The sequence below is a fragment of the Eublepharis macularius genome, chromosome 5, assembly GCF_028583425.1.
Source record: "Eublepharis macularius isolate TG4126 chromosome 5, MPM_Emac_v1.0, whole genome shotgun sequence".
Lineage (NCBI taxonomy): Eukaryota > Metazoa > Chordata > Lepidosauria > Squamata > Eublepharidae > Eublepharis > Eublepharis macularius.
In genome coordinates this window covers 127,924,667-127,951,840 of record NC_072794.1, presented here as the reverse complement: position 1 = coordinate 127,951,840, position 27,174 = coordinate 127,924,667, and the positions used below count along the sequence as shown (strand labels likewise).

Below are 27,174 nucleotides of genomic sequence, written 5' to 3'. Positions count from 1 at the left end.
CATTTTCTCCTTTAACCTTTATCAGTAGTCGTTTAAGTCTTCCCTATTTTCTGCCAGTAATGTGGCGTCATCTGCATATCTCAGACTGTTAATTTTCCTTCCACCAATTTTCACTCCACCTTCTTCTAGCTCTAATCCAACTTTCCTTATGCTATGCTCTGCATAGAGGTTGAATAGGTAGGGAGAGAATCTGCATCCCTGTCTGACACCTTTGTCAATTGGAAACTATTCTGTTTCCCCATATTCTGTCCTGACAGTAGCCTCTTGTCCAGAGTAGAGGTTGTGCATCAAAACAATTATGTTGTGGCACTCCAATTTCTTTCAACAGTCTCCATAGCTATTCATGATCCACACAGACAAAAGCTTTGCTGTAATCTATAAAACACAGGCTGATTTAATTCTGAAATTCCCTGGTATGTCCCGTTAGCCACCGTAAATTTGCAGTGTGATCTCTGATGCCTCTTTCTTTTCTGAATCCAGCTTGAAATCTGGCATTTCTCAATCCATATATGGTAAGAGTCTTTGCTTTAGAATATTGAGCATCACTTTGCTTGCATGGGAAATTAACGAGATAGTTGCTGCACTCTTTGGCATCCCCTTCTGGAGGAACTGTAATGTAGGGTCAAACCACACAAGACAAAATACACTTGAATTACACACAAATTACACCCTAATACACTCGAATTACAAAATAAACTCAAATTCCCCGTTTAGTTAGGGTGTATTTTGTCTTGTGTGGTGAGACCCGTAGATTGAGCATTTCCAGTCTGTGGGCCATTGTTTTGTTTTACAAATGTAAATTGGAGCCTAATAATTATGTTGCTATTATGTCCAAGAGAGGCCTTGCAATCAGACTGTTGCTACATTGAAATTGAGCCAGCCAGGGTTGACTAAGCTACTTATTGTAGGCCATAGCCATAGGTATTTTAAGGCAGTGTATAAATTATTTTTTATATATATTTTTTTTTATAAATATAAGCAGAACAGAGAAAATAAAATAAAAACAATAGCACAATTATTACATCAAAAGAAAAAAAGGAAGAGTAAACATATAATAAACAATATAAATAACTCTGGGTTTATTTTTATATCCAGCATAAATCAATCCTTGAATGTGTTTGGTGTCTGTCAGAAAAGAAAATATAGTCTCCGTTATTTAGATTTTTGATCCTCCAAGCATCTTCCAATTGTAACATTTCCATATAATTAAACACATTTTTGGGAAGCTTGCCTTCTTTGGGTTTTTTACCTATCTTTTTAAAATATCCATGTCTCCAAACAGCATTATCTTCTTGCGAATTGAAAATTGATTGGAAAACATTTTCATAAACATTTTTCTCTTGCATTGTTTGGCATATATATTGTTGCTAGTGTGTAAATCTTGACTTCCAGGAGCCTGATTTTCAAAATCATGTATCTTCCGTCAGAGTCTCTTAATTCTTCTGTAACATTTATTTGTAAATTGTTTATATAAATTGCAACTCCTTTTAAAAAAATATAAATTCTTAATAAACACAGAAATACATAAGAGCAAAAAACAGGAACAAAGCCCTAAAGAATAGTGGAAATTGTAATATGATACAACAGGAAGGGTGGACAGTCCTGTGCTTCATCTGCCATTATAACGAAGTCCCTCATGTGAGTTTGTCACTGCTTGCCCACCGACCAAATCCGAGGGGGCTTGAGCCCCTCAGCCCCCCATGTAGTTCACCGGTTATCCGCCCCTCCCCGGCCAAATCCAGGGGGGGGGCTCGAGCCCCTCAGCCGCCCCCCCCCATGCTCTCAGACACGTGCGTTGGAAAGTAGAGGGATGCGGAAACGTGATTGTAAATTCAGCCACGTCCGAAGTGCCACTTTTCAACTCCTCCAGCTTGTAGCAACAGAAAAGCAGCTTTCAATCTGCTTCTGTCAAGAATCTGAACCTACGGATGATGCTCGTGCAGGAAAGCTGTTTGAAAGGTACATTTCAAAGCTTCCTGCACTTGACAATACGCGCGAGATTTCTCTCTCTCGCTCATCAAGCCATTCAGAAGCGCGGGACGAGAGCATTAGAATCGTAGCGTTTTTGGCTCGGCCCTTCTGACAGCCACGCGGCCAGCCCAGGACTGCGAGTCGTTTATTCCTCTGCCCCCCTGGAGTCGGCCCGTGGACTTGCTGAGCGGGGCGGCGAGTGGCCTCGGTGCTTCTGCGTCGCTCCCACGCCCAGCGGCCTCCTTGGGCGGGCACGCCCGCGGCTCGCCTCACTCGCTGCCTTGTTTTCTCTTGCGCCATCCTTATAGCGGGGCTGAGTGCAAATGAGCCCGGCCTCCCTGCGCTTGGGGCTGGCTGCGGGGTGGGACACGCCTTCTCCGGAGGAGAACAAAACAACCCCGCCGGGAGGGCTTGGCTAGCGAGGCCAGCTCTGGTAGGAGTCAGCCAGCCGGCGGTCGGTCACAGAGGCGCGCACAGCACCAGCCAGGTAAGCGGCCGCCCGGGGGCCCCGCCCTTCCCAGGCTGAGCCGGGGCTCGGGGACGGCGGCTGGGGCGCCAGGGACGGCGATGTCGCGTTGCCTGCCTCCTAGCAGGGGTGGAAGGGCACAGGGCCTTTCCCGCCCGCTCTGTCTGGAGAAAACTCTTCGGGGGCGCCCGCTCGAGTTTGAACCAAGCAGGCTTGATCTGAGCGCGCACAACTCTTGGTGCGTGCCGAGTGCCTCAGTTAATCAGCCGGAAACCTGGATCTCGATCCTTTACGTGGATCTTGGGACGGAAACAAGCCCGATGGGACTTCCTGACTCACAGATCAGAGGGGGTAGAATTGCAGCCCTGTTGGCCTCCCTTTGACAGTTGCTGACGGCTGTTTTTCTTATTATTTTAAAATGTGGACAATGGCAATTGTAGCCAAGCTATAACTCGGGCGGGGCTGGGGGAATACGTGCAGTAGTCACTGGTGGGATTAGGGAACTGGTATGATTTCAGTTTACTATGGAATAAAAAGATGCATGGCCCAGCACAAGCAGTTGTAGTAGTAAGTTGCTTATTCTTTCATACAAAACTGGATATTTCCTGTAAGCAGATTTGAATGTCCCATTTTTGAGTCATAGAAGAAAATGCAGCTCAAAAAACCCTTTAGAGCCATCATGATACTGTTTCAATGCTCCAAAGATAGCTTATTACTGAAGTTTGCCTCTCATTTTCCTCCCTGGCCTGGCATCAGAGCCAATGCACAGTGGCAGTTCCAAGTAATTTGCTGTACAGATGGCAACAGGTATTAGTCTGATGAAATCTTGTTGGCATTCCATGTTCAGCACCATGACAGTGTCTTGGGTAAGTGATCTGCATAAGAGAAGAATCTCTTCCTTTTCTTGATCAACACCCCGAGGCAAGCATTCTACACTTGTAATTATAAACTGCCAGATTTCTTCAATGACAGTTCCATCAGACATAAAACTACAGCCACACTTTCAAAAGAACTGAGCAGGCTGGGTACTGGGAGTATATAAGGCTTCTTTAATAACAAATGAGCCTAGCTGAGTGAGGAGACTTATGTGTATGGATGCAGTAAACTGCTGTTGCAAGGCATGCATGCAGAATGGGTACCATTCACTTCCTAATGAAGCTGGTAGTAAAATGCCCACTGATTTTAGCAAAGCTAAATTGTTCCTTTTGTGTTCTCTGCTGCTGTGCACTGTAGTTCAAAACCTGGATCTTCACAAGAGTGGGAATAAAACCTGGCATAATGTTGTACTCAGTTACAGCAGGCTTGCAGACCTGGTTTCCTGTGATTTCTTGATGCTTCCTTAGATTCAGAACTGGTAATGATGTTACATCCGGAGAAAAATAAACACATTTTAGCATATATACAGGCGCTACGGAGAATCATGGCATGCCAATTTACTGGGACGAGCTTGTGCTTCCCAGCAGAGTGTTTGTTTGCACAAAGTACAGAAGCTTGGATTAAAAATGCCTTAATTTACCCTGAAAGGGGGAAATCCATGTAGCATTTAAGTGTATTCCAGAAAGGTTTTACATCAGAGCAGGGTGTGGCACTACTGAGTGGAATTACTATTATCTTTCTTTGTCGAGTTGTAATACCTCCTTACTTAAGAATCTGACTGCTGTTTAGTACTAAAGAATGCCCATTTATGGTAAAGCATGCTATTACTCAGTGGTCTGATAATTACAGACTGTTGGTATTGCTACCCTAGTACACCAAGCATGGAACCTCTGACCACTCTATATATCTTGGCAAAACAGCTACAGAAAACTTTGCATTTCCTTTAAAACTAATTTTTCTACATGGATTGAGTCACCTCCTTATTTCTAACTGTGTTTCTATCTGTGGACAATTATATGCCTAGAAAGTGAGAACACTTGGATAGTGTGCAAAAAACCTTCCCAAGACAACAGTCTAAATCCACTCAAACCTAGTGCTTCTACCAACTCTGTAGTCATTGGATGCAATCATTCCTTTCCCAAATGGTTACTTAGGCCAAAACTACACATTATGATTTGTCACCTATAGGGACAGGGTTCGCCTGCTCTAACTGACACCAACAGTCAGAAGACTGGAGTGGAGGAGTGACTGGGGCCACTGTTCTGATAGAGACTGTGGTGTGGCAGGGTCCTCAGCTTTCCCCATGTGTGGTTTTTCTAACCCCAAACAGTCCAGGGAGGTGTTAATGGATCAAGAAAACTGTGTGTGTGAGGGGAGAATAAAATAGTGAATGAATAAATAAGCCCTGCCCTGGATAGGCCAGGAGAGTCAGATCTCAGAAGCTAAGCAGGGTCAGCCTTGGTTAGTAATTGGATGGGAGACTACCAACAAAGACCAGGTTTACAGAGGCAGGCAATGGCAAACCACCTCTGTTAGCCTCTTGCCATGAAAAACCCCACCGTGGGTCGCCACAAGTCAACTCTGACTTGAGGGCCAGATTTCATTTCATTTTCAAATAAGCCCCAGTTTCTCGTCTGTAATGTGAGAATATGAATAATTTGCTTTAGGTTTTGTGAAGAACCCCAAATTAAAGTCTGTAAGACAGCAAATTAAAGTATTTCTCATTTTATAAGTATAATAGTGTAGAGGGGGTATGCAGGGGGAGAGAAGGTGAAAAGGGACTGCCACACTAAACACACAATGGTGGCCTCCCTATGGCCAGAGGCAGCCTCCTATTTTAGGCTTTCACTTTGTTAAGGCTGCTTAAAGTTTATGCTTTGTGCCCTCTAGTAGGGGCAGCCATGTTAGTTTGTTTCAGTCAAAAGATCAATGAGTCTTGTGAAAACAGAGTTACCTTAAACTTGTAAGCCTTTAAGGTGCTGTGACCGTGTTCCTTCTGCCATATTTGTGTAGACTGCCTGATCCTCTAACTTTTATCTGTAACCTATGTTGCTTATATGACATACTGAATCCTATTAATGTTAATTGGACTAAACTGGTTAAATTTGATTACCTTAATGTGGTTATGGAAAGGATAGGAACACTCATTAGCTCTGGTTCTCTTAACAGCTGGTACTTTTCTGTGTTTACAAGAATCTACCATGTATGCTTATATTTACTGCTATTTTAACCCAGGTCAATGCTGAATTGTAGTTTATTTATTTGTATATGTTTATATATAAAGTTTCTTGTGGCCGTGTTTTGGTATTGTTGCAAAAAAAAAGTGCATGGATGCAACAGAAGCCACAACCTGGTCTGTGACTGCTGGCTGCAGCTTCATGACCTGTCACATGTTGCTTGCTTGTGGTATGAGTGCTTCTATTGCTTCCCCATCCTGAGAACTATTGCTGAGGAACAAGGGCTGCCTTTGAAAGCAGTATTATTGTTTCATTCATTAAGTGTGTGGGGGATGGGGAGAACTTAACATACAGTCACCACAACTTGATTCTGTGGTCCATGCAGCCCTACCAAGATGAGCTGTACTCCTCCAGTAGTGCCCAGTTCCAATTCCACTGTTCCTTCCTGAGACTTTCTATCCAGCAAAACTCTGCTCATGTTATTCAATAGAGTAGGATACTGGGTAGCTAAATCATCAGGCTGTTCTCTCATCCAGAAAAGCTGTGGCATCAATGGATTACATGCCATTTTTCATGGCCTAAGTAGATCATATCTCTGTAGGGTGACTTGCTTTTTATTCTGTGTAAGTCATTCACAACATGAGACAAAACTGAGTCATAGTTGACCAGATATTCAAAAGAACTTGCTACAATAAACAGGTCTGAAAATTGAGATCCTAACCAGCTCTTGAGCATCAGATCAGTTCTCCTCATTATCTTATTCCCTCTGCTCAATCTTCAAGGGGAAATTCTACCCCCTGTCCATATGTCAAAAGCATTCCTTGGCCATCTGTTTTAGGTTCCCTGATGCTACACCTAATTAAATTTTACAAAAATACTCTATATAGGTCTTCTTTTCATAATTATGGAAACTATTCTTTAGCCCTTTTCTGTGGTTTCCTAGGATCATTCTCTCTCTACCCGTCATATAGTTACTGGTTTTAATTTGGTGTCATTTTCCTGTTCATCAACACTATGAACCTGTATATAAAATTATATGACAAGCTAACAAACAATTTCAGGGAGTAGAACAAAAGTGGGCAAATTCATTCACACAGGCTTAGATGGGGCAGTAAGTAAAGCATTAGGCCTCTCTTTTCCTTATTTACCAAATATGGGGCAGAAAGGTCTTTTAATGCTCCTTCACACTATCTTAAAGAACACAGCAAACCTACCTTGGCGTTGTGCTGCAGCAGTCCACTTCCCTGATGGGTTTCATACTTGCAGTATTAGGCGCTAGGAGCTCAAGGGGACATCTTGGATGATGAAATGGGCAAGGACATTGCCAAGCAGACAAAAGCAGTGTGTATGGCACTGAGAGCTGACCTTTTGATCAGCTGCATAATAATGATGGACATGATGAAAATTCTACCTAGAAGGCAGGGTTTTTTTAGATCTTGAAAAATTACACATTGTACTTAGCATATTTACATGGGCACACACCCAGGACTAGCATTCAGCACTCAGCAGCACTACTGAAGCCTCGATAGAACACATGGATATGTATGATGGGGGGAAGAGTTGCATTGGAATGAAGCATTCCAGACTACCAGGCAGTAGTTGTAAAAGCACTGTTGGAGACTACACATTGGCTGAGCCTGCTAGAAACTAATCCAAGTGCTACTAAGGGAGCACTTTCAAGCTCATGCATTGCAATTAATTGCCACATAATCTTTAGCCATGTTACTGAGCATAGAAACTGCTTTAAACTTCTGGTCCAGCTAGCTCAATATGATGTATTCATAGAGTCAGTCCTGCTATTCAAGAGCCTTTAAGGATTTGCCAGGAACTGAACCTGGGATCTTCTGCATATAAAACTTGAGCTCTACCACTGTGTTGGAGACCATCACACTCACAAGCAAGGTTATAAAAGAGTGATTCCCGCCCCCCCCCACACACACCATTCTCCAGTGACGATTCATACAGAAAACAGCACTTACCCATTTCTAAATCATGTGTTCTGGTCATTCTTTATTGGAGAATTCAAGAACTGAAAGCAATGAATGAAAATCAAACATAAGCCTGCTCCCTAACACAGAGTAGGGAAAAGTCTGAGCACTTGCAATTTTTCACATTGTTTAAGGATATTGTGGGTAAGGTAGGAATGTCATATTTCCAGTTTATGAACAATTGCCCAGTATCCTATTTTATTTCTCTTGTTTTCTACCAGTTTTGTTGCAAAAAGGTTTTCAAGGATATAATTTTTAAAGTAAGATTTAATTTCTGACCTTCAGATTTAATAGTAGAAAAATTAGTCTTGCTTAGTCCATTTCCTGCTGAGACCATATCTCTGATGTGCGTGTTTGATTAATGGGTGGAAAGTTAATGCTACATCCGACTCACTGTTTTTGTTGCCCTTTTGTGGTTGTGCTTTCTTAATTGCACCAATATCCTGACCGTGTTTTCAGGTGTTTCCTATCTGTCAATTTCTGGGAAATTTAACATGTTTCTGCTCTCTGGTTACAGAGTCTTGACAACTATACATTATAAGAAAGAGTGTCACTGAAAGATTAACAGCTTGACAAATATAAAAACCATGCATCTATTATCTACACAGACCCTGAATCTGCTTCCTTAGTTTATGACATCTTAGTTTATGACATCTCTTCCCCCCATCATACATAGCCATTTGTCATACCAAACTGGTTTTAAGAATGAAACTTAATAAAGTCATTCATGTTTTTATTAAGAGGATGGATCACAAGGCTTTGCTTATGTGACCTTGTTTAGTTCCAGGATGTATAATTTATACAGGTGCCTCTCTGTCTCCATCCTCCAAGGGCAATATACTCAGAGACCTTGTGCAGATGCCAAACAAATGGTCCATGACCCAAACTATATGGCAGTATAAAACAGCTTTTGGGGAGAGGGTATAAATTGATGTCCTTGAAGCAGAAAGATGAAGCTTCCATCAAGGTCATTGTCTGACTGGCAGCAGCTCTCCAGGGTCTCATGCAGAGGTCTTTCACATGATCTGTGACCTGATCCTTTTAGGTGAAGATGCCAGGAATTGAACCTGGGACCTTTTGCATGCAAAGCTATCACTGCGCCAGGGCAATTCTCCAAGAAATAACTTCTGTTATTCTGGACTAATTTGAAGGCCTTGAAGGAAGCTTGATGTATAGTTGCTTTTCAACGTTTCCGTGTTTTATTATGTTAGTGTTATATCAGCTCAAGTGTCTGAGTTTCTCCGTGCATACTTCTTTTGTTTGTGTTTAAAGCCCTCATCCCAAATTTTGTCTACATGTTCCAGTTTTTAACTTAATTCTCTCAGCATATAACAGTTGCTGAATGAAGCCAATATCTAAGATTGATTACAAGTCTGGCTTGATTTTTCATATGTAATACTCTTATCAGTGCAATCCTAAGCAGAGATTGCACCCTACTAAGTCCTGTGGGGAGGGAGTGGAACTCTGCTTAGGTTTTCACTGTATAATTATTGAATATCCTCACTGTTCAATGCCTCACATGCAGAATTATTAGATCAATTATTTTTGTCTTTCACTTCTACATGGGCCGGTTTCCTGTATTAATTCTCAGAAAATCTGCAATAGTCCACTTACTTCCCTAATCATTCTGGTTAACAGTCTGTAGATGTATAACTTTAAAATTTAAACTTTGCAATCCTGAGCAGTTACACGCCCTTCTAAGTTCATTGACTTTAATAGATTTAGAAAGGTATAACTCTGTTACAGATGACACTGCAAGTTACATACATCTGATCCAGTTACATGCTTTTTTGCTGTTACTGAATTAGGCCTTTGAATTTAGTGATGCAATCAACATAGTGTAAAGACCTGGAAAATGAGGTCATATAGGTTCAAATGTGACTATGAACTTAAGTATCCTGGCCAGATAATTCTGTAATCTAGCAAACTGAGGGCTTCCCACTAACATGTCTCAATTCCCCATGTTCCCTTTGCTTCAATATCCAGCAACAATATTGATTCCATAGATTACTTGTGCTAGACATAAATTTTCAGTAGATGCCATCCCTTAATTTGTCTCTGGTCGGCAGTTTTTAGTGGCCTAAACCTCAAATACCCAGGGTTGAACATTGTTATTTGGCATGCCTCTAACTCCTGACAGCTATCAGCAGTTCACCCTTTACTTTTACAGTTCCTGGTTCTATCTTGAGCCTATGGTCTTCTTTAACCTGTTTAATATTGACAAGTCAACTTCTCTAATACATACAGTGGAATTATATCTGGCCCACACAGGGGCCCTGTTTTCTAGGCTAAACAAGTATACCTCTCGTCACTGGTATGCTTTTCTCAATTTGAGAAGGTCTTTGCAGAATATAGATCTAGTAATGTGGATCCTGTAATCCAGACACACAATGAACATGGCTCATTCCCATCTCTCCAATCCCCCCAAGCAGTCCTGTAGGCTTTATGCCGTTTATAGGATAAGACCACCCGTTGCCCATAAGCCCCTCCCAACATTAACTGAGTTTCTGTGACATTATGAGATAACCATAACCATTCTTAACTACACAGTATGAAGACATTTGATGCTAGAATGCTGATGTGCAAAGCAGCTTCTGAGAAGTAATAGAAAAGTCCATCTTAAAAATATCACAGAGTTCCCAAGAACAAGAGTTTACATGATAATGATAGGGAAAGAGTGGACAGGCAAGGAGTGGCAAAGGCAAATAGGTGTGTGGCTACTCTCAAATTAATATTAATCAAATAAATCCTTGGGTGCAGATCTCTAGTTTGTATTCCTTCTGCAAATACTAAGCCTAATATATCATGGGCATTATACAATGGCAATTTAGTGTTGATTCTTAATTTTGGGCAGTGTGTGTGGCATTTTCAGTGCCACCTTCCTGTGGTTTTCCTAATTTTTTTCTAATTAGGCACAGAATGCAGTTAGTGCTGGGTCAGCTCCACACTGGGTGGATTCAGTTTCAACTTGGGATCCCTGAAAACGTTGAACCTTGCTTCAACTCATAGTATGCTCTGTTTTGTGCATACTAATTACACATACATTCTCTGGCTAATAATGAATCTCCTCTCCATGATGAGTTTTGGTTAGACAAAGAAGGCTCACTTGGATTCTGTTTGCATCATGAATGTGTTCTGTGTAAAGTACACGTCAAGAATTTCCCACCTACCAAGTGCCTTTTACATGGCATATTTGTTATAATCCAGGCTGCTTCTCCAGAAAAATACTTTAGGGAGCTGGAGGATGCTCTGGGTTGCCAGTCAGCAGCTAGACCAGTCACAGTCTGAAGAGGAAATTCTGTCTAATGCAATTTACCATGAGAAGAGCTGTGCTTGAATGAAATGCTCTTTTTGGCACAACTATGGAAGATTGTAGGGGGGAAGCTGACCACCATGGTTCTGGAGTCGGTTTCTTCTGTGCCAATCTGTAGCAGTTGGGTTACTTTGGTATAGGTCCATAGTGGCTATTGTACATCTGAAACAAACTGTTCTTTAGGGACACTCCCTTCTCTTTGAAAGCCTGAGCTGGCCTCCCTCCTGCGTAATTTACTGGGCTCCTACCCCAACAGAAAAAAATGAGAGAGACTGAGCCACATCTCCTTTTAAGGAAATCCAAGATTCCCAGCTGGAATGGTTTGGCAGAGGGGGAGGGAATTCAGAGCACAGAAAGCTAATCTACAAGATACTGAGAAGGGGATGTTGTGGTGCAGGATGGCTGAGGAAAAGTGGGGATATTCTGATCACCAGATAGCAAATCCCCCAATCCTGAGTCCAGTCTACAGTTTTGAAGGGAAATTTCCTGAAATGGCTGAAATGCTCAGGCAAAACAATCACTTGGAGCTCTGCCAGTGCATTTCAGGCAGGGTTGGCAGTGCGCTATTGAGAAGGCATGCTTGTGAGTCAGTGTGGGCTACTGTGCTTGGGGCGATGTGACTGAAAACAACATTAGGCAGACAGTGAATGCATACATGGAGAGAGCTTCTGGGCCTTGAAGTTGAACAGAAGAGGGGGATCTCAATAGATGCAGTTTGTCACACTGGAATAGAGAATGCTGAATCTGTGAAGATTTTCTTTCCTACAGAAATATTCAGGGTCTGAGAGCTCTGTCCTTCTTGGTCCTGATTGCTGCAGATGCCCTGATTTACTTCATTTCAGACTTGCCTCACTCCTGCATGGCCTTGCTCCTTTTTTTTTCTTTTTTCTTTTGGAAGAGCATCTTGCCTTGACCACCCGCATAGTGGCCAGAATGCCAACCTTCTCCTAATATGGATGTATAAGGATAGAGATGTCTGCCTGTCACTCAGCTATTAAAGGCATGCAAGCCCTTCAAGGAAAGGAAGTGCCAGAGTTATTCACATAACCTTAGATGTTTTATGGTTTCTATTGGCTTTAGCTGTTGTATTTGAGTCAAATTGAGGTGACAAGAGATGAAGTTCTAGGACTACTAGACAAACTAAAAGCCAGTAAGTCTGCAGGTCCCAGTGGCATACATCCAAGGTTTCTTAAAGAACTCAGATATGGAATTGTTGATCTACTAACAAGTATATGTAACTTGTCACTAAAGTCGGCACTTCACTTTCCCTTCCATCCCCTCCCCATACTGTTTCCTCTTTTCCTTCTCCCAGCAGCCCCCATATTCCTGCCTTTCCCTGCTTCCTTTTATTCTTCCACCAACCCTCCTACCTTTTATCTTCTCTCCATCTTCAGCTATATTTATTATATACTTCATTTATATCCCACTTTTCTCTACAATGGGGGACCTAAATTAATTTACATCATTCTTCTCTCCTCCATCTTATCCTCACAAAAAACCTTGCATGATAGCTTAGGCTGAGTATATGTGACTGGACCAAGGGTATCCAGTGACCTTCCATGGCAGAGTGGGGGATTGGAGCCTGGTTCTCCCAGATCCTTCTCTGAAACTCTAACCATTACACACACTGGCTTTTGTGGGGTAGCTGCTGTTGAATAGTAGAAAACAGTTCATTCTGGGAGAGTCATGCAAGTCAGATGGTATCAAGTCATCTGGTATCTGCTGGTGGACCTGGCCCTGATAAGTCCTTCAATGGGCCCTCCCCCAGCTTTTTAATGACAGAAACCAAGGCTTGAAGACTGGCAATATTGTTGTGGTTGCCTAGTAGTAGCCACTGAGAGGGCTTTTACTTCTTAAAGCTGCAGGTGCTGCTTTTATTATGGGGGGGTATTTACCCACCCACCCCATATTTTTTAGACTTCAGATTTTTCTGCAAACCTGGGTCTTATCTCAAGTTTGTAGAAATATGTGTCTTGTTGGTCCATGGCCCTAATCTCCAGATTTAAGTATCCACATGAGGCCACATTGAGAATTAGATCTGTTGATTATAGTTGGATTGGTGTATGCATGCTTTAATTGTAGAACACACTCATTTGAAAGGTGCCGGAATCCTGCTGGGGGAAAAGTGGCAATTCTGTGTGTTACAATATCTCTTTCATAAAAAAAGGAATAAGGCAGGCTGCAGGTACTCTGCCTGGAGTCCCAGTTTGTGTGATTTTGTCCTCCTCACTTTTGGGGGAAGAAGAGAGAATGGAATTGTGCAAATAAAGCTTCTGAAGAGTGTCCCTTTTCCCCCCCTGAGGGACATAGTGGGAGCAAGGGTAACTGCTCATTCCTCTGCCATAGAGTTACTGGTTTACTAACTGGTCTTTTGCTTGAAGGCTGAGGATTTTTTTTAAACCTCTACCTAGAGAGATGTAAAGGCTATTCTGCATCTGGTACATACTGTCAGTTTGATTTATTACTCATTCAGGAGATGAGGGCCAGGCTTTCTGAGTTCTCAAGCCATGCGCTGCCTTGCTCAATGTTCCTTATCTAATTTTTTTTTTTTTTTGCTCTGGCTCCATCTGTCTAACCACACCTTCAGTTTCATTATCTCTTTTTTTATGGGGAACTGATGGATTTATGTGGACCATGGAAGGTAGACTGTTAGTGCAATACTGCTCTTGCACTCACATCCCAGGAGTTTACTGCAATTAAAGTTAGGCTTGTTAACACCTTGAATTCAAACTGGTTTCATTGGCTCTGTGCTACCTTGCTGCATCCAAAGTAAAGGAAGAGGCTAGTTATTTTGCAGAAAACTTAGTCCCCATGATGACTTTGGACACGTGTTGGATACAGTGAGCCCCAGATTTTGCAAAACTAAGTGAATAGATTTTTCCAGGTTGCCCTTTGCATTTTGCCTGTTCCTATGCATTTTGCCAATTCCTATGAAGGAGGAGAAGCAGCAGCTCCCATCCATTTTTCTCTGTCTTTTGTGTACACCTTCTTCCTCCCCTGGAGAAGTCCTGCTTGCTACAACAGGCATGAAAGGAAGATAGGCAAAAGGACCGAGTAAGAGAAGCCCTGCCTTATCTCCGCATCATTGGGGGTTTTAATTGCAACCTGGTACTCTTGCATCTTTCCCCTTAATCTTCATTCCCAAATACAAACGTCATGGAATGTGGGTATCTATAGAAATCCACTATTTCAAACATATTGTGAAATTCCTGCACTTTGCACAAAGCAACAATGTTCACATTATACAGAGTAGGTAACGCCCTTGATCCTGCCCCCCCCCCAATATCTACTAAATATCTCCTGCAGACAGAGAAAAGACACGTGGCATTTCATATTATCACACTATCAATGTTCTTCCTCTACTAAATTCTTAAAACAGAAGCTAGGCATGAAAAACAGGGAGCTGCATGAAGGTATCTTTGACCCCAAATGGGATGTGAATGTAACTCTGTCTATTGCATGCCTGCAGCCCACTAAACTCAACAGACCATAATATACTTGCCTACCTCTATAACAGATAAAGCATGTTAGGATTTGTAGAGTTAATGAGTAACTACCAGCTGACAGAGGGAGGGTACTACCAGGTAAGGACATGAGGCAACCTGCCATCTGATCCTTTTCTTATTCCAGGGCTTACCTTCCACTTGTGTTTTGAAATGCACACAGAAAATAACAGAAACAAGAAGGAAAATGAAGCAGAAAATGAAAGATAAGGAACAAACCAAAAGAGAATGTGAATAGTGTGGACATATACCAGATTATAGGGGTATGTGAGCTCTCTTTTCCAGCCACGGCCTACGCTACAGGAGTTTGATGTCACACCAGGAAGACATGCTGAGCTTTATTTTTTCCCAGGCTCTTGCAGGATGATGATGCCTCCTGTGCCTTTACAGGTTCTTTAATTGTTCTCTTGACAACTGGTACTTTGGTCCAATGTTCTTTTCCTGTCTTAATTTGTCTTTTGGCAATTACATTGTTCACACTTGTCCCTTTACAGGATGCCAAATTGGGGAGGAGGAAAAAAATGTGGCGTGTGCCAGAAAACAGTGTACTTTGCCGAAGAGGTACAATGCGAAGGCAACAGTTTCCACAAATCCTGCTTTTTGTGCAGTGAGTATCTCAGTCCATGGGGCAGCATCTCTGTTCTTTTCTGTTGTCACGGAAATATTTGCCAGAGAGTAACTGTGTTAAGTCTATTGTAGCAAAGTAAGACAGAAATCAAGTGGCATCTTTAAGACTAACTAAACTTATTTTAACATAAGCTTTCCTGAGTCACAGCTAGCTTCTTCAGACATGCAGTACCCAGATTTTTACTCTTGTCAACATGATCCATACTCCAGAGGGTTAGCTGTGTCCATCTGTTGGAGCAACCTCCCCCAAACCCACAAATTTTTATTCTATAAAATGTTCATTCTCATATAGTTTTGGGGACTAGAGCTCTTGCACCTTATGAAATGGACTCTAATTCAAGAAAATTTGTGCAAAAATAAAAACTAGGTAATCTTTAAAATGCCACAGGGCTCCTGTTTTAATGCAATAACAGACATCTACATAATTTAGATCCTATTTGTCTCTGGAATCATATGTACAATCATGTTTGTAGTACTACTCTTCCCATTCATCACACTGCAAGTAATCCCAATCTAGGTAAGTGTAGCATCGTGGTTAGAGGGTCAGACGAAAATTTGTGAGATCCTGCTTTGAATCTCCACTCTGCATGCTTGGTGACTGTGGGCAAGTATGAAGCCTTCAGGGTTAGGGGCCTCATTCTTCCAGTGGCAGGGGTGGGGTACCAGCTTCTTTCCCCAGTGAAAAAGACAAGTTAACGTACCAGAAATGTAACAGTTGCACTTTAATTGCTTAGCTTTACAGTGCTAGTTCTAGTAGTTAAAACCACCCTGTAGCCTAGCCAGTTCATATCTCATCATCTCCACCTGTTCACACCTAGGTGCTGGGGCAATTTCCCAGCATGAGTCCTCCTTCAGCCTCCTGTCCTAGCTGATACACCCTTTCTGCAGGGTTAAGCTAGGGAGGAGCCAGTCTACTTGATCAGGTGGGGAAAGTTCCTTCTGGTTTTCCTCTGGGCCAGGAATGGCACCTGAAGATTGGTCAGGTCACGTGTAAGCCTAACTGCCTGCTACTCCTTCCCAGATTACAACCAGCTGCCTCCCTTACCACCTTCTTCTGGGGCCTTTTATCCCTCTTCTCCAGGCCTCTCACAGTTCCATCTTTCCTGCTCCTACCTCTCTTCTCAAAGAGGCCTCCAAAGAAGTCCTTTTCTTCTTAGGGAGCTAGTACTGGGTGGCCTTCCCCCGACTGCTCTTCCATTGCTTTTGTTGGCTCTAACTGGGCTGCTGCCTTCCTTCTAGCTGTGCCCCTGCTCCATCTCTTCTCTCCCAGGGCGGGGTGCCCTGGACTGTAACAACCAGTTGCATACTGCCTGCCTAATGTACCTCACAGGTTTGTTGTGAGGCTAAAATAGAGGAGAGGAAAGTAATGTAAGGCACTTTGGGTCCTCATTGGGGAGAAAGGTGATGAGTTGCTCTTGCTCTCTCACTGTCACTCCTGTGTGATTTGACAGCAGATTCATAGCCAGACACTTGCCCTGGTCAGAAGGCTGCCTGTGAAGCTGCAGTTTGCACACAGCCTCTTTGGCCAGCTGGTGTTGAGTTGTTTTTGTTTTTCAATGAAAAGGCTTTTGTTGCTCTTGTGCGGCTGCTCCATACTGCATCCTACATTGGCTTATCTTGGTACAAGTGCTACATCCGTCTGTTTATATGGCATAGGCCTGCAGATTTCTCTCAATTCCATGTTCTCTCTTTGAGAATCTCATATGTGCTAATGCTTGTTTTGGTTCTTAGTAAACTAAACATTGACTAGTGAGAGGAGACCTTCTAATCTCTGAAAGTGCTGAAGAAACAGTCCCCTCTTAATTGAGCTCTTTGGTCCTAGTTCAACAGCAACTCTGGAATGTAAACCAGACTATTTAATTGCAGACATGAAGCAGTAAAAAAATTATGTTGTCCTTTAGTGCAGTCTGTTCTTATATGTACCAATTTCTGTTGCCTGAGTCTATATCTTAGGTCCTCAACTGAACTAGATGTGATGGGGACAAAGACAGTTATCATTCACCTGGGCTATCACAGGCAGGTACTGAGTCTACAAATGGTGCATTTAGGGGAACATCTAATTTTTGCAGCAAAAGTGAACTGGGATGGAACTGGGGGGGGGGGGGAGAGTGGAATGTTGAAAATAATGGAGCCTGGCCAGAAGGCAGGGTTTGGGTCTCCAGCCCTGCATGCATTTTTTGTACTAAAATTAGATTTTCTGTTCCCAACTGTCAGTATGTATGAGGCAGATACAAGAGTTAACATAGGTGGCTCCTCCTGGCTTATCTAGTTTGGCTCCAGTGAAACACTAAACCCTTCGTTCTCAAATGTCTGTGTTTATACCAGCTATTTTTTTCCCAATATTGGGTTAGGGAAATTCAGGTATGTGGCATGTAGCCAGCAGCAGAACTGCAATGCATTAGAAAAGGGCAGGTTTATACATTTAAAAAGGCATGTATAGTTTATAGTCAGTCAGTTTTTTATTACAAACCACAACAGAAGCAGGAAAAAAACAAGTATACAAATAATTAAATAATAAATAATTGTATTATTTATAGCAATTTTCTTCTGTGAATTCTGTGGCTGTTAGGAGAAGGGGGAAAAAAGGTAAAAGTAGTCCCCTGTGCAAGCACCGAGTCATTACTGACCCATGGGGGAACATCGCATCATGTTTTCTTGGCAGATTTTTGTTACGGGGTGGTTTGCCATTGCCTTTCCCAGTCATCTATACTTTACCCCCAGGAAACTGGGTATTCATTTTACCAACCTTGGAAGGATGGAAGGCTGAGTCAACCTTGAGCCAGCTATGTGAACCCGGCTTCTGCCAGGATCGAACTCAGGTCATGAGCAGAGCTTGGACTGCAGTACATAACTCTCTAAAATATGTACATGACCAGGAAGGGGCCAAGAACCTTTCATGCCTCTGCAATAACTTGGAAATGCATTGGAACAAACCTCTCTCTGCTTTCATGATGGGTCGATCTGTCTCGAGCTTGCAACTTCTTATCTTTGCCCCCTGAAACTGCCATTTTTTATTGTTCTAATTGTCAGTATAAACAGTTATGCATATTTAGCCTTTCAAAAAGTGTATTGCCCAAGGTGTACCAAAAAAATCTAAACCATAAGATCAGAATGTGATGCAAGCTAGAGAGGGATAACATTGTCCCATTACTTATTTATGAAATGTTTACGCTACCTGCTCCTCAATTCAAATATACAAAGTAGTATACAGTAATTAAAACAATGCAAACAATGTAGAATATCAAGTAAAGCCAAAGATAAAAACTACTCAGAATCTTCATAAATAATCAATTGTAAGAACTTAACAAAACAGGAAGGCCTTAATTAAATTTAAAAATGTATATAACTGTTACTAACTGTACAAATGTACAAAATGAGATTCAGACTCTGGCTTCTCATTGCACAGAGAAATTTCCTAAACTGATCAACTTTCCTGGGCAGTTACTGGAAATGGACCACATTCATGGTTGCCAAATTATAGACTGGCCCCTCTAGCTGTCCCTTTAATATCAATTTGAATTGCAAGCAGTTAGCACTTAATATTGTTTAACCAGCTTCATTTCCACTCATTAAACCTCTGTTAAAGGAACAGAACATTTTTTTTCCTGTCCACTTGGTAACCTTGATCACATTTACTCTGACCAAGAGTAATGGCAACATATCAGTGTTGAATCAGTTCTTAAGACAACAGGAACACAGTGCAGTAGTGACTCAGTTGTAGAAGACAGAAGTATAAATAAGTGGTAGATTGCAACACCAAATTCTTTTAGACCTAACAGCTGTCCTGGAGAGAGGTAGGCCTTTGAGATTTTCTGAGCTCTGATGTATGCATCACAGCTTTGTAGCTCAAGGCCTGCATTCAAAGGCACCAGTTTTCTAAGCAAAAAAAAAAATTGGCAGTGTCCTGACATTTGTAGAAAGGACTAGAGAAATCTTGTATTTTGTCAGAAGAGTGCAGGTGGGCAGGATTGTAATAAAAGATAATTGCCAGGCAAAATAAAATGAAATCTCTTTGATCAAAGCTTACCTCCCTTGGGTTGGTTAGGCTGGCCTAAGAGGCATCCCCACTGATTTAGTGGCACCTGAATGAAAGTGATTTACAAGGCATCTGCACTAAGCAATTGCAGAACCCTGTTCCAGATTGACTAGGAAAGTGTTAGCTAGTTCTTCTGGACAAGAGTTTTCAAGCAGTCTTCCTTTCATGACTGGGCATCCTCATTTCCTCCCATGTTAATTCTGTCATCAGAGGCATAAGCCAGTCAGAAAAGAAAAGCACCATATTGGGTAATAAGGAGAGGAAGTGCAGCCTTCAGTGTCCCATATTTGGTAACAAGGTAGAGCGCCTGTTGCTACTGTGGCATTCCTAAGGGAACATGCTGTGTTTGTTTGTGCATTTTTGAAGAGCAAGACATTTTTCTTCTAGCAATGAGGCATGCTGTCCTTTCTTGAGGCTTTAAAGGTTGAGCTGGATGAAGGTTTATTCTGTTGGCAGCCACAAGATCATTATTGAACGCAAAGACTTTTTGAAAAATCCTTTGAAAGTAGAAGGTACTGAAAATTAGAAGATGACTCTTGGCTGCTTGAACAGCTGGTTATAACTTCAGCCTGTCCCTCATCCATTATCATTGTCATCTTTATCCCACCCACCATCTGGGGCTATTATTTCTCTTGCTTACATCCTAGAGTCAGAGACTACACTAGGATAAACTCCATAACTATGCTCAAGCTGTAACATGTGTTTAAAGAGGACAGTGTGCTTGCATAGCCATGAAGACAGTAGCCTTGTTCACAAGTGACAGTGAACATATACAAACTGTGTACAACTTGATTTTTCTTTATATGTGCACTGAGTAATTCTTATTCAGGGCGTATACAGCTGGATGTGTGATTCAAGCCCCACATTTATCTTTGTACTGGTCCCTAGTTTCATTTGGAAAGTGGACGTGCATTGGCTCTTCTTTACAAACAGATGCACAGGCATTCACTGTAATGTGTGAACACGGTTAGTGATAATGCTAAGCACAGGATGATTCAAAAGATCTGCACTCCTGACAAACTTAATAATTTGATTAGGTAGCTGGATTTCTTGACAACTCTTTGCACCTTAAGCCCATGTCTGAGTGTGGTTACTGTCTGCCTGTGCATAAAATTTGTAAGGTATGTACTTTCTGGACTGACCAAATTATAAAGTCACCTTTAGTTATTGTATCCACTCTGAAATATTGCACCTGATGGGCTAATTACTGAAGACTGATTTTGACTGAATCTTTTATACCACCTATAAATTTTGCCTCGTGATTGTCTTAGCTGTTTCTTTTTTTTTGATCGGCAACTTGCTGATTTTGTGTATCCTCCCTGACAGCTTTTCTTTATGAAGAAGTTGTCACTTGAAAGGTCAGTGTATAAAAAAGGAAGATCTGGATGCAATGTTATTGAAACCCAACATTCAATTAACCCCATATGTGCTGAAGTTTAATGGCTACTCAGAAATCTTCCTAAGTCACCTATTTAGATATCACGTCTGTTCTCTGAACTCATGAATAAATGTTTGCGTGTCTCTTATTTTTGTAGTGGTTTGTAAGAAGAACTTGGACAGCACAACAGTGGCTGTACATGGAGAAGAGATCTACTGCAAGTCATGTTATGGCAAGAAGTATGGGCCTAAAGGTTATGGATTTGGACAGGGAGCAGGGACCTTAAGCATGGACAAGGGAGAAGGACTGGGGATCAAACATGAAGAGTGAGTTGACATCTTCATCTTTTTTTTTCTGCATCTTACTGAGAAAAAAAATTCTTCTGCCATAATTAGTAGACAAAGATTTTATTCATGCTTAGTCACAAAGTGGTGCTGCTACTAGAAAAATCCATGGAATTCAAAGTTTGTGCTGACCCCAAACTGCTTTTAAAATGAAAGTATGATTATCTAGAAAAAAATCCAGTTTAAAGCAAAACAATCTTGTAACACTTATTTGTTTCCAAGTTAATTCTGGGTCCCAAATGTCAGCTTAAACCAAAGCCCTATTACATTAAGATGCAAACCCATACAGATCTGGTACATAGTTGTAGGAAGTGGTTTTTAACAGTCAGAAGAGCTCGGCAGGGAAAGAGAGCTGAACTCTGTTGCTGCTTTTCTCCTCGTCACATTTTCCCCAGCCAAACGCCTAACACCTGAAGCAAGCTTCATCAGAAGATGTGTGGCTGGGGGTGTGGAAGACAGTTTGGGGGCAAAAGGAGGGAGGATTGTGCTGTCATCGCTTCTGGCTGGGGCCTAAGAGAGACTCAAATGCTTTGGAAACAACTTAAGGTTAGACCTTGAAAAGTGTATTCAATCAGTGTCTTGGACAATGCAGCCGCAGAACCAAGCCTATCCTTAGTCTACACCACCAGGAAAAATGACTCATGAATTTAGTTCCAGATACCTTCTGTAATGCAAGCTGTTTTTTTACAGAAAATGACTGGTTTGCATCCACTTTAGGCTTTTGTCTTTGATTGCTGCTGTGTGAACTTGCAGTTAGGATTATCTTGCTGAGTCCGTTGCAAATAGATTCAGTGGCTTCATTCAGATGATCATGGAGCTTTGTTTGAGCTTCCATTCAGTAATGAAAGATTAAGATCTCTCTCACCCTGAACCACTCAGGTATACCTTACTACCCTCAGTGTCTGGATAGATTTCTCCCACCCCCAGTTATAATTTAAACGGGCTGTCCCAAATACTCTCCTTGTCTGCAACAGCTCACGGAATGACTGTTTCCCTGTCTGGATTCCACAGGCAGCAGCCCCATTATCCCACCAACAACCCCAACACCTCCAAGATAGCACAGAAAGTGGGAGGTGCTGATGGCTGTCCCCGCTGTGGTCAGGCTGTGTATGCTGCCGAGAAGGTGGTTGGAGCTGGAAAGGTAAGGGCTTGGTGTTGGTGGGTAGCAGGAACTTTGGGGGGGGGGGTGGTTCTGAACACATGTTAAAAAGAGGTACAATTAATTGCAGTCTCCTCCCTCATTTCCCATTATTGTGTAGCTTGAGAAGAAAAAATGTGTTTCCTGGTTCTATTCCACCTTGAACTTGACTTGGGGGGAGGTCGTGGTACTGCAGTGATGTCATGCATTTTCCCCAACTATACATTAATTGGAAGATACATAAAATCAGTACTTTTTGGACTCAGATTTTGGAAACAGGTTTCATACTCGTATTCTGGAGTCTTTGGGGTGACACTGCTTTGGATTTTGGGGGGTGGGGGTAGAATTCTGAATTTTTTCTAGTCTGGGAGGACTTTGGTGGGGAGAGGGCTGGAGTGCCTATTTTTCAAGCAAAGGGCACAAAATTTCAGGGAATTTAGTAGAGGTATGCAAAAATTGGCTGATTTGGCTCATTAAAGCTGAATCGAGAAAAAAATCGGCATTCCCAATTTGGCTCAGCAATAGGAAGCAAAATTGGTAAAATTTGGCCATTGTTTCCAATGGAAAACATGGTTCGGGCCTTTCCAGGGGCCCAGGGGGGTCATTTTAAGGCCAAATTTTACCAAATTTACAGGGGACCTACTCTTACCTGTCCTCTCAAGACCTCCAAAGTTTCATGAAGATTGGACTTCAGAGGCACCATTTTATGCCCCACCCGAAAGAAGGTACCCCCAGCCACCTCCAATCTCCATTATTCCCTATGAGGAAAGCTAGGAGAGCTGTCTGGGGGTGGCATTTTGCAAGCAAAATGCACCAAATTTGGCAGGGACCTACTTCTACCTGTCCTCTCAAGACTCCCACCCCAGATTTTAGAGAGATTGCACCCCAAAAGGTGCACCAGCTTTCTCTGGGCAAAGAAGACAATAGCCAAATGCACAAGAGCAACTACTGGCCAGAAAAGCCTCCAAATGCAAACAGAACCAATAAGCCCAACAGAAGCAAACCAGAGAATCCATGTTAAAACCAAAGTAATGGCTTGCTTTTTATATACTGCAGTTTTTAATTGTAAGTTGCCTTGAGCAGGGCTCTGAAAAAGCAGCTTAGAAATATTCTAAATAAATAAATGTCAAACCAGAGAATCCAATTGGCATGACTGGACAGACTGCTGTAAAGCTCTACTTAAAATTAGACATGAGCACGGAATGGAAAAAAACTGAAACGTGAGGTTCATGTTTCGTCATGTTTCACAAATCACAAACCATGAATTTTCATGAAATTGACCTGTTTCACAAAATGATTCGTTAGTTTCGTGATTTGTCAGAACCAGAGGCATTTCGATGGCCCCCTTCACCCAGAGATGCCAAAGTTGCAGGGAGACTTCAGCAGGTTCTCCTCCACCCACCCTCCCAGTTTGGCCAAGTTGGTAATATGTTGACCAGGAGGCAAGTGCTGCCAGAGTGTTTGACTGAAACGGGGACCAGGAGTTGCTGGGTCAGGCACCCTCACCCAACAACCTTCCCATAGCAAGGCCAAGAGCTGGAAATAAGAGGCTTCTTTCAGTCTCCTTTAAAGCAGCAGCAGCCAAAAGCACAATTCAACACTCTCACTCCAATCCCAGCAACAGGTCCTCCCTCTCCCTCTGTCTACTGGGACTGAAAAGCACAAGGCAGAGAGAGTTGCCTTTTATAACAAACCCGGACATACAGCAGAACAGGAGGTCTGTAGCTGGCTGACGGACCTGCCTAACAGGGTTTGGAGGGGTGAGATTGGTGTGCCCATGGCTACAGAAGGCCCACCTCCTTGGTTGCCCATGGGATTAACCCCTTGTTCCTCACTGTATAGGGCAGAAAGGAAGCTCTCCAGATGGCTAGGAGAGCTGCCTATCAAGGGAAAGTAGCCTATGATTGGGGTTTCCAATAGCAACAAAAGGTCTGGGCCCATTGTTGTCTACAGAATCAATGGATTGGTGCCAGCCTGTCTGAAATTATAAATTGTTCACGAATCTAATGAAATGGGCCAAAAAGTAATAGATTTTGTGAAAACCGCAGCCCCACAAAACATGGCTTTGCAACACACAAAACGGCCTGATTTGTCACAAAAATTGCTTTGTATTTCGATTCGTACCCATTTTAAGTTAAAATCTGGTCCTAGCTTGGGATAGCTGCCTCCTTCCTCAGTCTCTTCTGTTGCCCAGGAAACTGGTTAAATGAAAGAAAACAGGCCTGGGGTCCTTAAAATATTGGTCTGGGGGTGGCAGGGAGAAATGTGGACTGAAAATATCTAAGTGCACCTTAGCTTCAGTTTCACGTCTTCCATTTTTTCTCTGAAAATAAATTCCATCAAATGCCATGCTAGTCTTTCATGGAAAGAAGACAGAGTCCTTTGGCACCTCAGCAGCTAACTGGCTCCTGTGGCACAATCTTTTTTAGATAAAAACCCAATTAATTATGTCTAGGTACTGAGGAGAGTTGTGGATCTATATATGTACTTAATTTGTATTATAAGGGCGACCTCTGGAACCCCTTGCAATAAGTTATGATGAAAGCAGTATAACTGGCACTAAGCAAATATATAGTATAGGAGATCCACCTACATGTGAATCCTTTAACTGATACTGCGTGCACTGTAATAACTGTTCCCTGTGTTGTCCTCAGTCATGGCACAAATCTTGTTTCCGATGTGCAAAGTGTGGCAAAGGCTTGGAGTCTACTACTTTGGCTGATAAGGATGGTGAAATCTACTGCAAAGGTATGTATTTTAGGATACCTTGCTTAGGTTGGTTGATAGGTTACCAGGCAGCTGCCAAGTGGGATGCAAATGCATAGATGCTTGCAGAGGGCTAAAATGCAAAATGGTTGCAAAGGATGCTGTTAGGTTCTGTGAACAGTTCCTTAGATACTCACTGGAGAACCTGAATTCTTATTCTATTCTTACCTATGCTATTGCCTTTCAATGTGATTGCAAAGCAGAGTGATCCCTTTCTTTTCTGATTTAGTGTGTCCACCTGGTGGTAATTTCTAATAGGACTTAGTCTAGTCATATGCAGTTACTCCACTCTCAGCCCTCAGAAATCACTGACACATTTTTATATCAGCTTTGTTACCTTGCATGTCTGAGGGCCAAATTACAACTTATCCTCAGTTTTCTTTTTCTAAAAACCTGTAGTGGAGGACAAAGTGGGGGCGGGGGGGGGGGAATTTTCCTTTTCCCCTCTGAATTTTTCTTCTAAGAATTCTTATTTTTCTACCCAGCAATTGCTGTAGATTGCAGTCTTTGGGGAAGAAAACAGGACTGTGAGGAAAATGTAACCTGTAATAGGCATTATGTGTGAAAGTTTTATTCTGAAGTAGGAGTCCAAGTCTTGGTGGGAGCCAATATACTTGTTCAGTGATACTTAAAGGCCCTTTAAATGCTCTGGTTCCTCCCTGAGCCCACACTCTGTGACAGCCACTCTTTGCACAAATACTAATTGTTTCTCTCCACCTCTCTCCTATAGGCTGCTACGCCAAGAATTTTGGACCCAAGGGCTTTGGCTTTGGGCAGGGGGCTGGAGCGCTTGTCCATTCTCAGTAAAGAGGTGGATTAGTCACTCTGAAGTCTTCATTCCAGCAGTGAATGCTTTACCAAGTGCTGAGCTTATCCAGACTGACCCAAAAGATAATTTCACCAGTTCCTGCAAGTGTATTATATTAATGCAGTACCAGTACCTGCTGCTTTCCAGTGTTATCACTGGTCCACCTCCTTGTTTGCTAACTGGCCAAACAAGCATGGCCCTATTCTAAAGGCTCTTGAAAGACACTAAAAGGTTTCAAATTGCTGCAGTTTGCTCAGACGCACCATAGATCGCATCAACACAATGGCCTCCTTTAGATTCATGCTTACAGCCACAGTGGAAGCTAGAACTAGCAAAGAGCATAGCTCTGTCTGTCTAGAAAATGCTGCAACAGTTTTCTCAGATGCTTTTCCACCACTGGGTTGGCAGTTATATTCTCTCTTTAAGGAACAATAATGTAGTGGGATAAAGAAACATGTTAACATAGTCTTAACAAAAATTAACATGCAAAATATTGAAGCTGATCAAAAGTTATTTTGGCTTGCAAGAATGAAAAGCGGAAAAGGATGAAATTAGTTGGATGTGCAAGAGGTACAGACAGAGAAGGTGAAAATATTTAAGCCATGTAAATAAAGCACATTTCTTAAACTTAGAGGAATTAACAGAATATATTTTAATAGTCTTTAATTTACTGTTACTAGGTTGATGTGTTCTGTAGTAGCTACTGCTTTAGGCTTCTTTGGGAGAACACGAAGTGTCCAGGAGTGATGCTACGCAGCTGCCTTTTCCAGTGACATTGCTACCATTCCTAGAAGGCATGCAAGCCCAGAAGGGGCCAGCAAAAGTTGCTGCCTTTGATTCCATCTAGCTGTAGCTCTCTTACAGCAACAGGGAACATTTAAGGATCTAAAAATCCAATTTGCTTTTTATATATGTTTGTCATTGTTCTTGTCTGTGTCACTTCCTCCTTGAGCAATAGAAGTGTTTGATGAGTTTCACTTTTCTCAGTGCAGAGAAATGGTTATTCTCTTGTCCATCATGGAGGCTTCAGGATAATAGGAAAAGCTTTGTCAGTATTACATCAGCATCAGAGCTGCTGGCACTTGAGCTATCCTTTCCAAACCCAGCCTGCAAAACAGGATCCATCCCATTTCCAGCAAATGATTAGCATACTAGAAGAATCAAGCTAGTAATTACACCAAACTACAGCATACTATTAGCAGAGAAAAGGATTTAAGATGGATTAGAACCTCCTTTTAAACTACAAAAATTTTGTGATAGTTAGAAAGTAATCTAAATAAATTTGTCCAAGGTATGTTGACACCCTCAGTCCTGTTATTACAGTTACATTTGTAAGGCTCCAGGCAAGATTTGAGCTTTAGGGGCCTTGTTTTCTTTAAAGAGAGGAACTACTCTAATTGTTTGTTTCTTAAATTAACATGGGTTCATGCAGTGCTAAACCAATCTGTTGTTAACTGAATACACACATCTCTTCCTGTAGGATGCAGCCTGAATAGTGTTTTAATCTCTTCCTTCCTCCTGAGGTGATTAGCATGGAATTAGATTAAAATGCTGTTCTTCTGCACACATCTGTTACAAGCATGTCAGAGAAATGTTTCTTACAAGAATCATTCAAAGATTATTCTATATATTCAATAAAGCTATCAGCAGGAATCAGTTTTTCTGGTCACCTCTGTAATAAGGAAACGTACCATCCATGAATATGTTTGCAGAAGATCTTGCAGCCTTGGAAGACCTAAACAGAAGTAAAACAATCTAAGGGAACTTTTTAAATCTATCATTG

General features: G+C 42.0%; 1 protein-coding gene across 1 annotated transcript; it reads left to right on the top strand.

Annotated features, from left to right (window-relative positions):
* The first annotated feature begins 2,240 nt into the window (after nucleotides 1-2,240).
* On the top strand, nucleotides 2,241-27,047 carry CSRP1 (cysteine and glycine rich protein 1). Its single transcript, XM_054979725.1, has 6 exons — nucleotides 2,241-2,458; nucleotides 14,789-14,901; nucleotides 20,493-20,661; nucleotides 21,691-21,820; nucleotides 24,472-24,565; nucleotides 25,314-27,047. Exons 2-6 carry the CDS (start codon nucleotides 14,790-14,792, stop codon nucleotides 25,388-25,390), a joined length of 582 nt encoding a protein of 193 aa, XP_054835700.1. The 5' UTR covers nucleotides 2,241-2,458; nucleotide 14,789; the 3' UTR covers nucleotides 25,391-27,047.
* The last annotated feature ends 127 nt before the right edge of the window (nucleotides 27,048-27,174 follow it).

Bases quoted from the DNA above. Each gene is read 5' to 3' on its own strand.
- CSRP1 (XM_054979725.1), top strand. From the start codon at position 14,790: ATGCCAAATTGGGGAGGAGGAAAAAAATGTGGCGTGTGCCAGAAAACA. The intron at 14,902-20,492 runs GTGAGTATCTCA...TTATTTTTGTAG, and splicing joins CAAATCCTGCTTTTTGTGCA to TGGTTTGTAAGAAGAACTTG. The intron at 21,821-24,471 runs GTAAGGGCTTGG...TGTTGTCCTCAG, and splicing joins AGGTGGTTGGAGCTGGAAAG to TCATGGCACAAATCTTGTTT.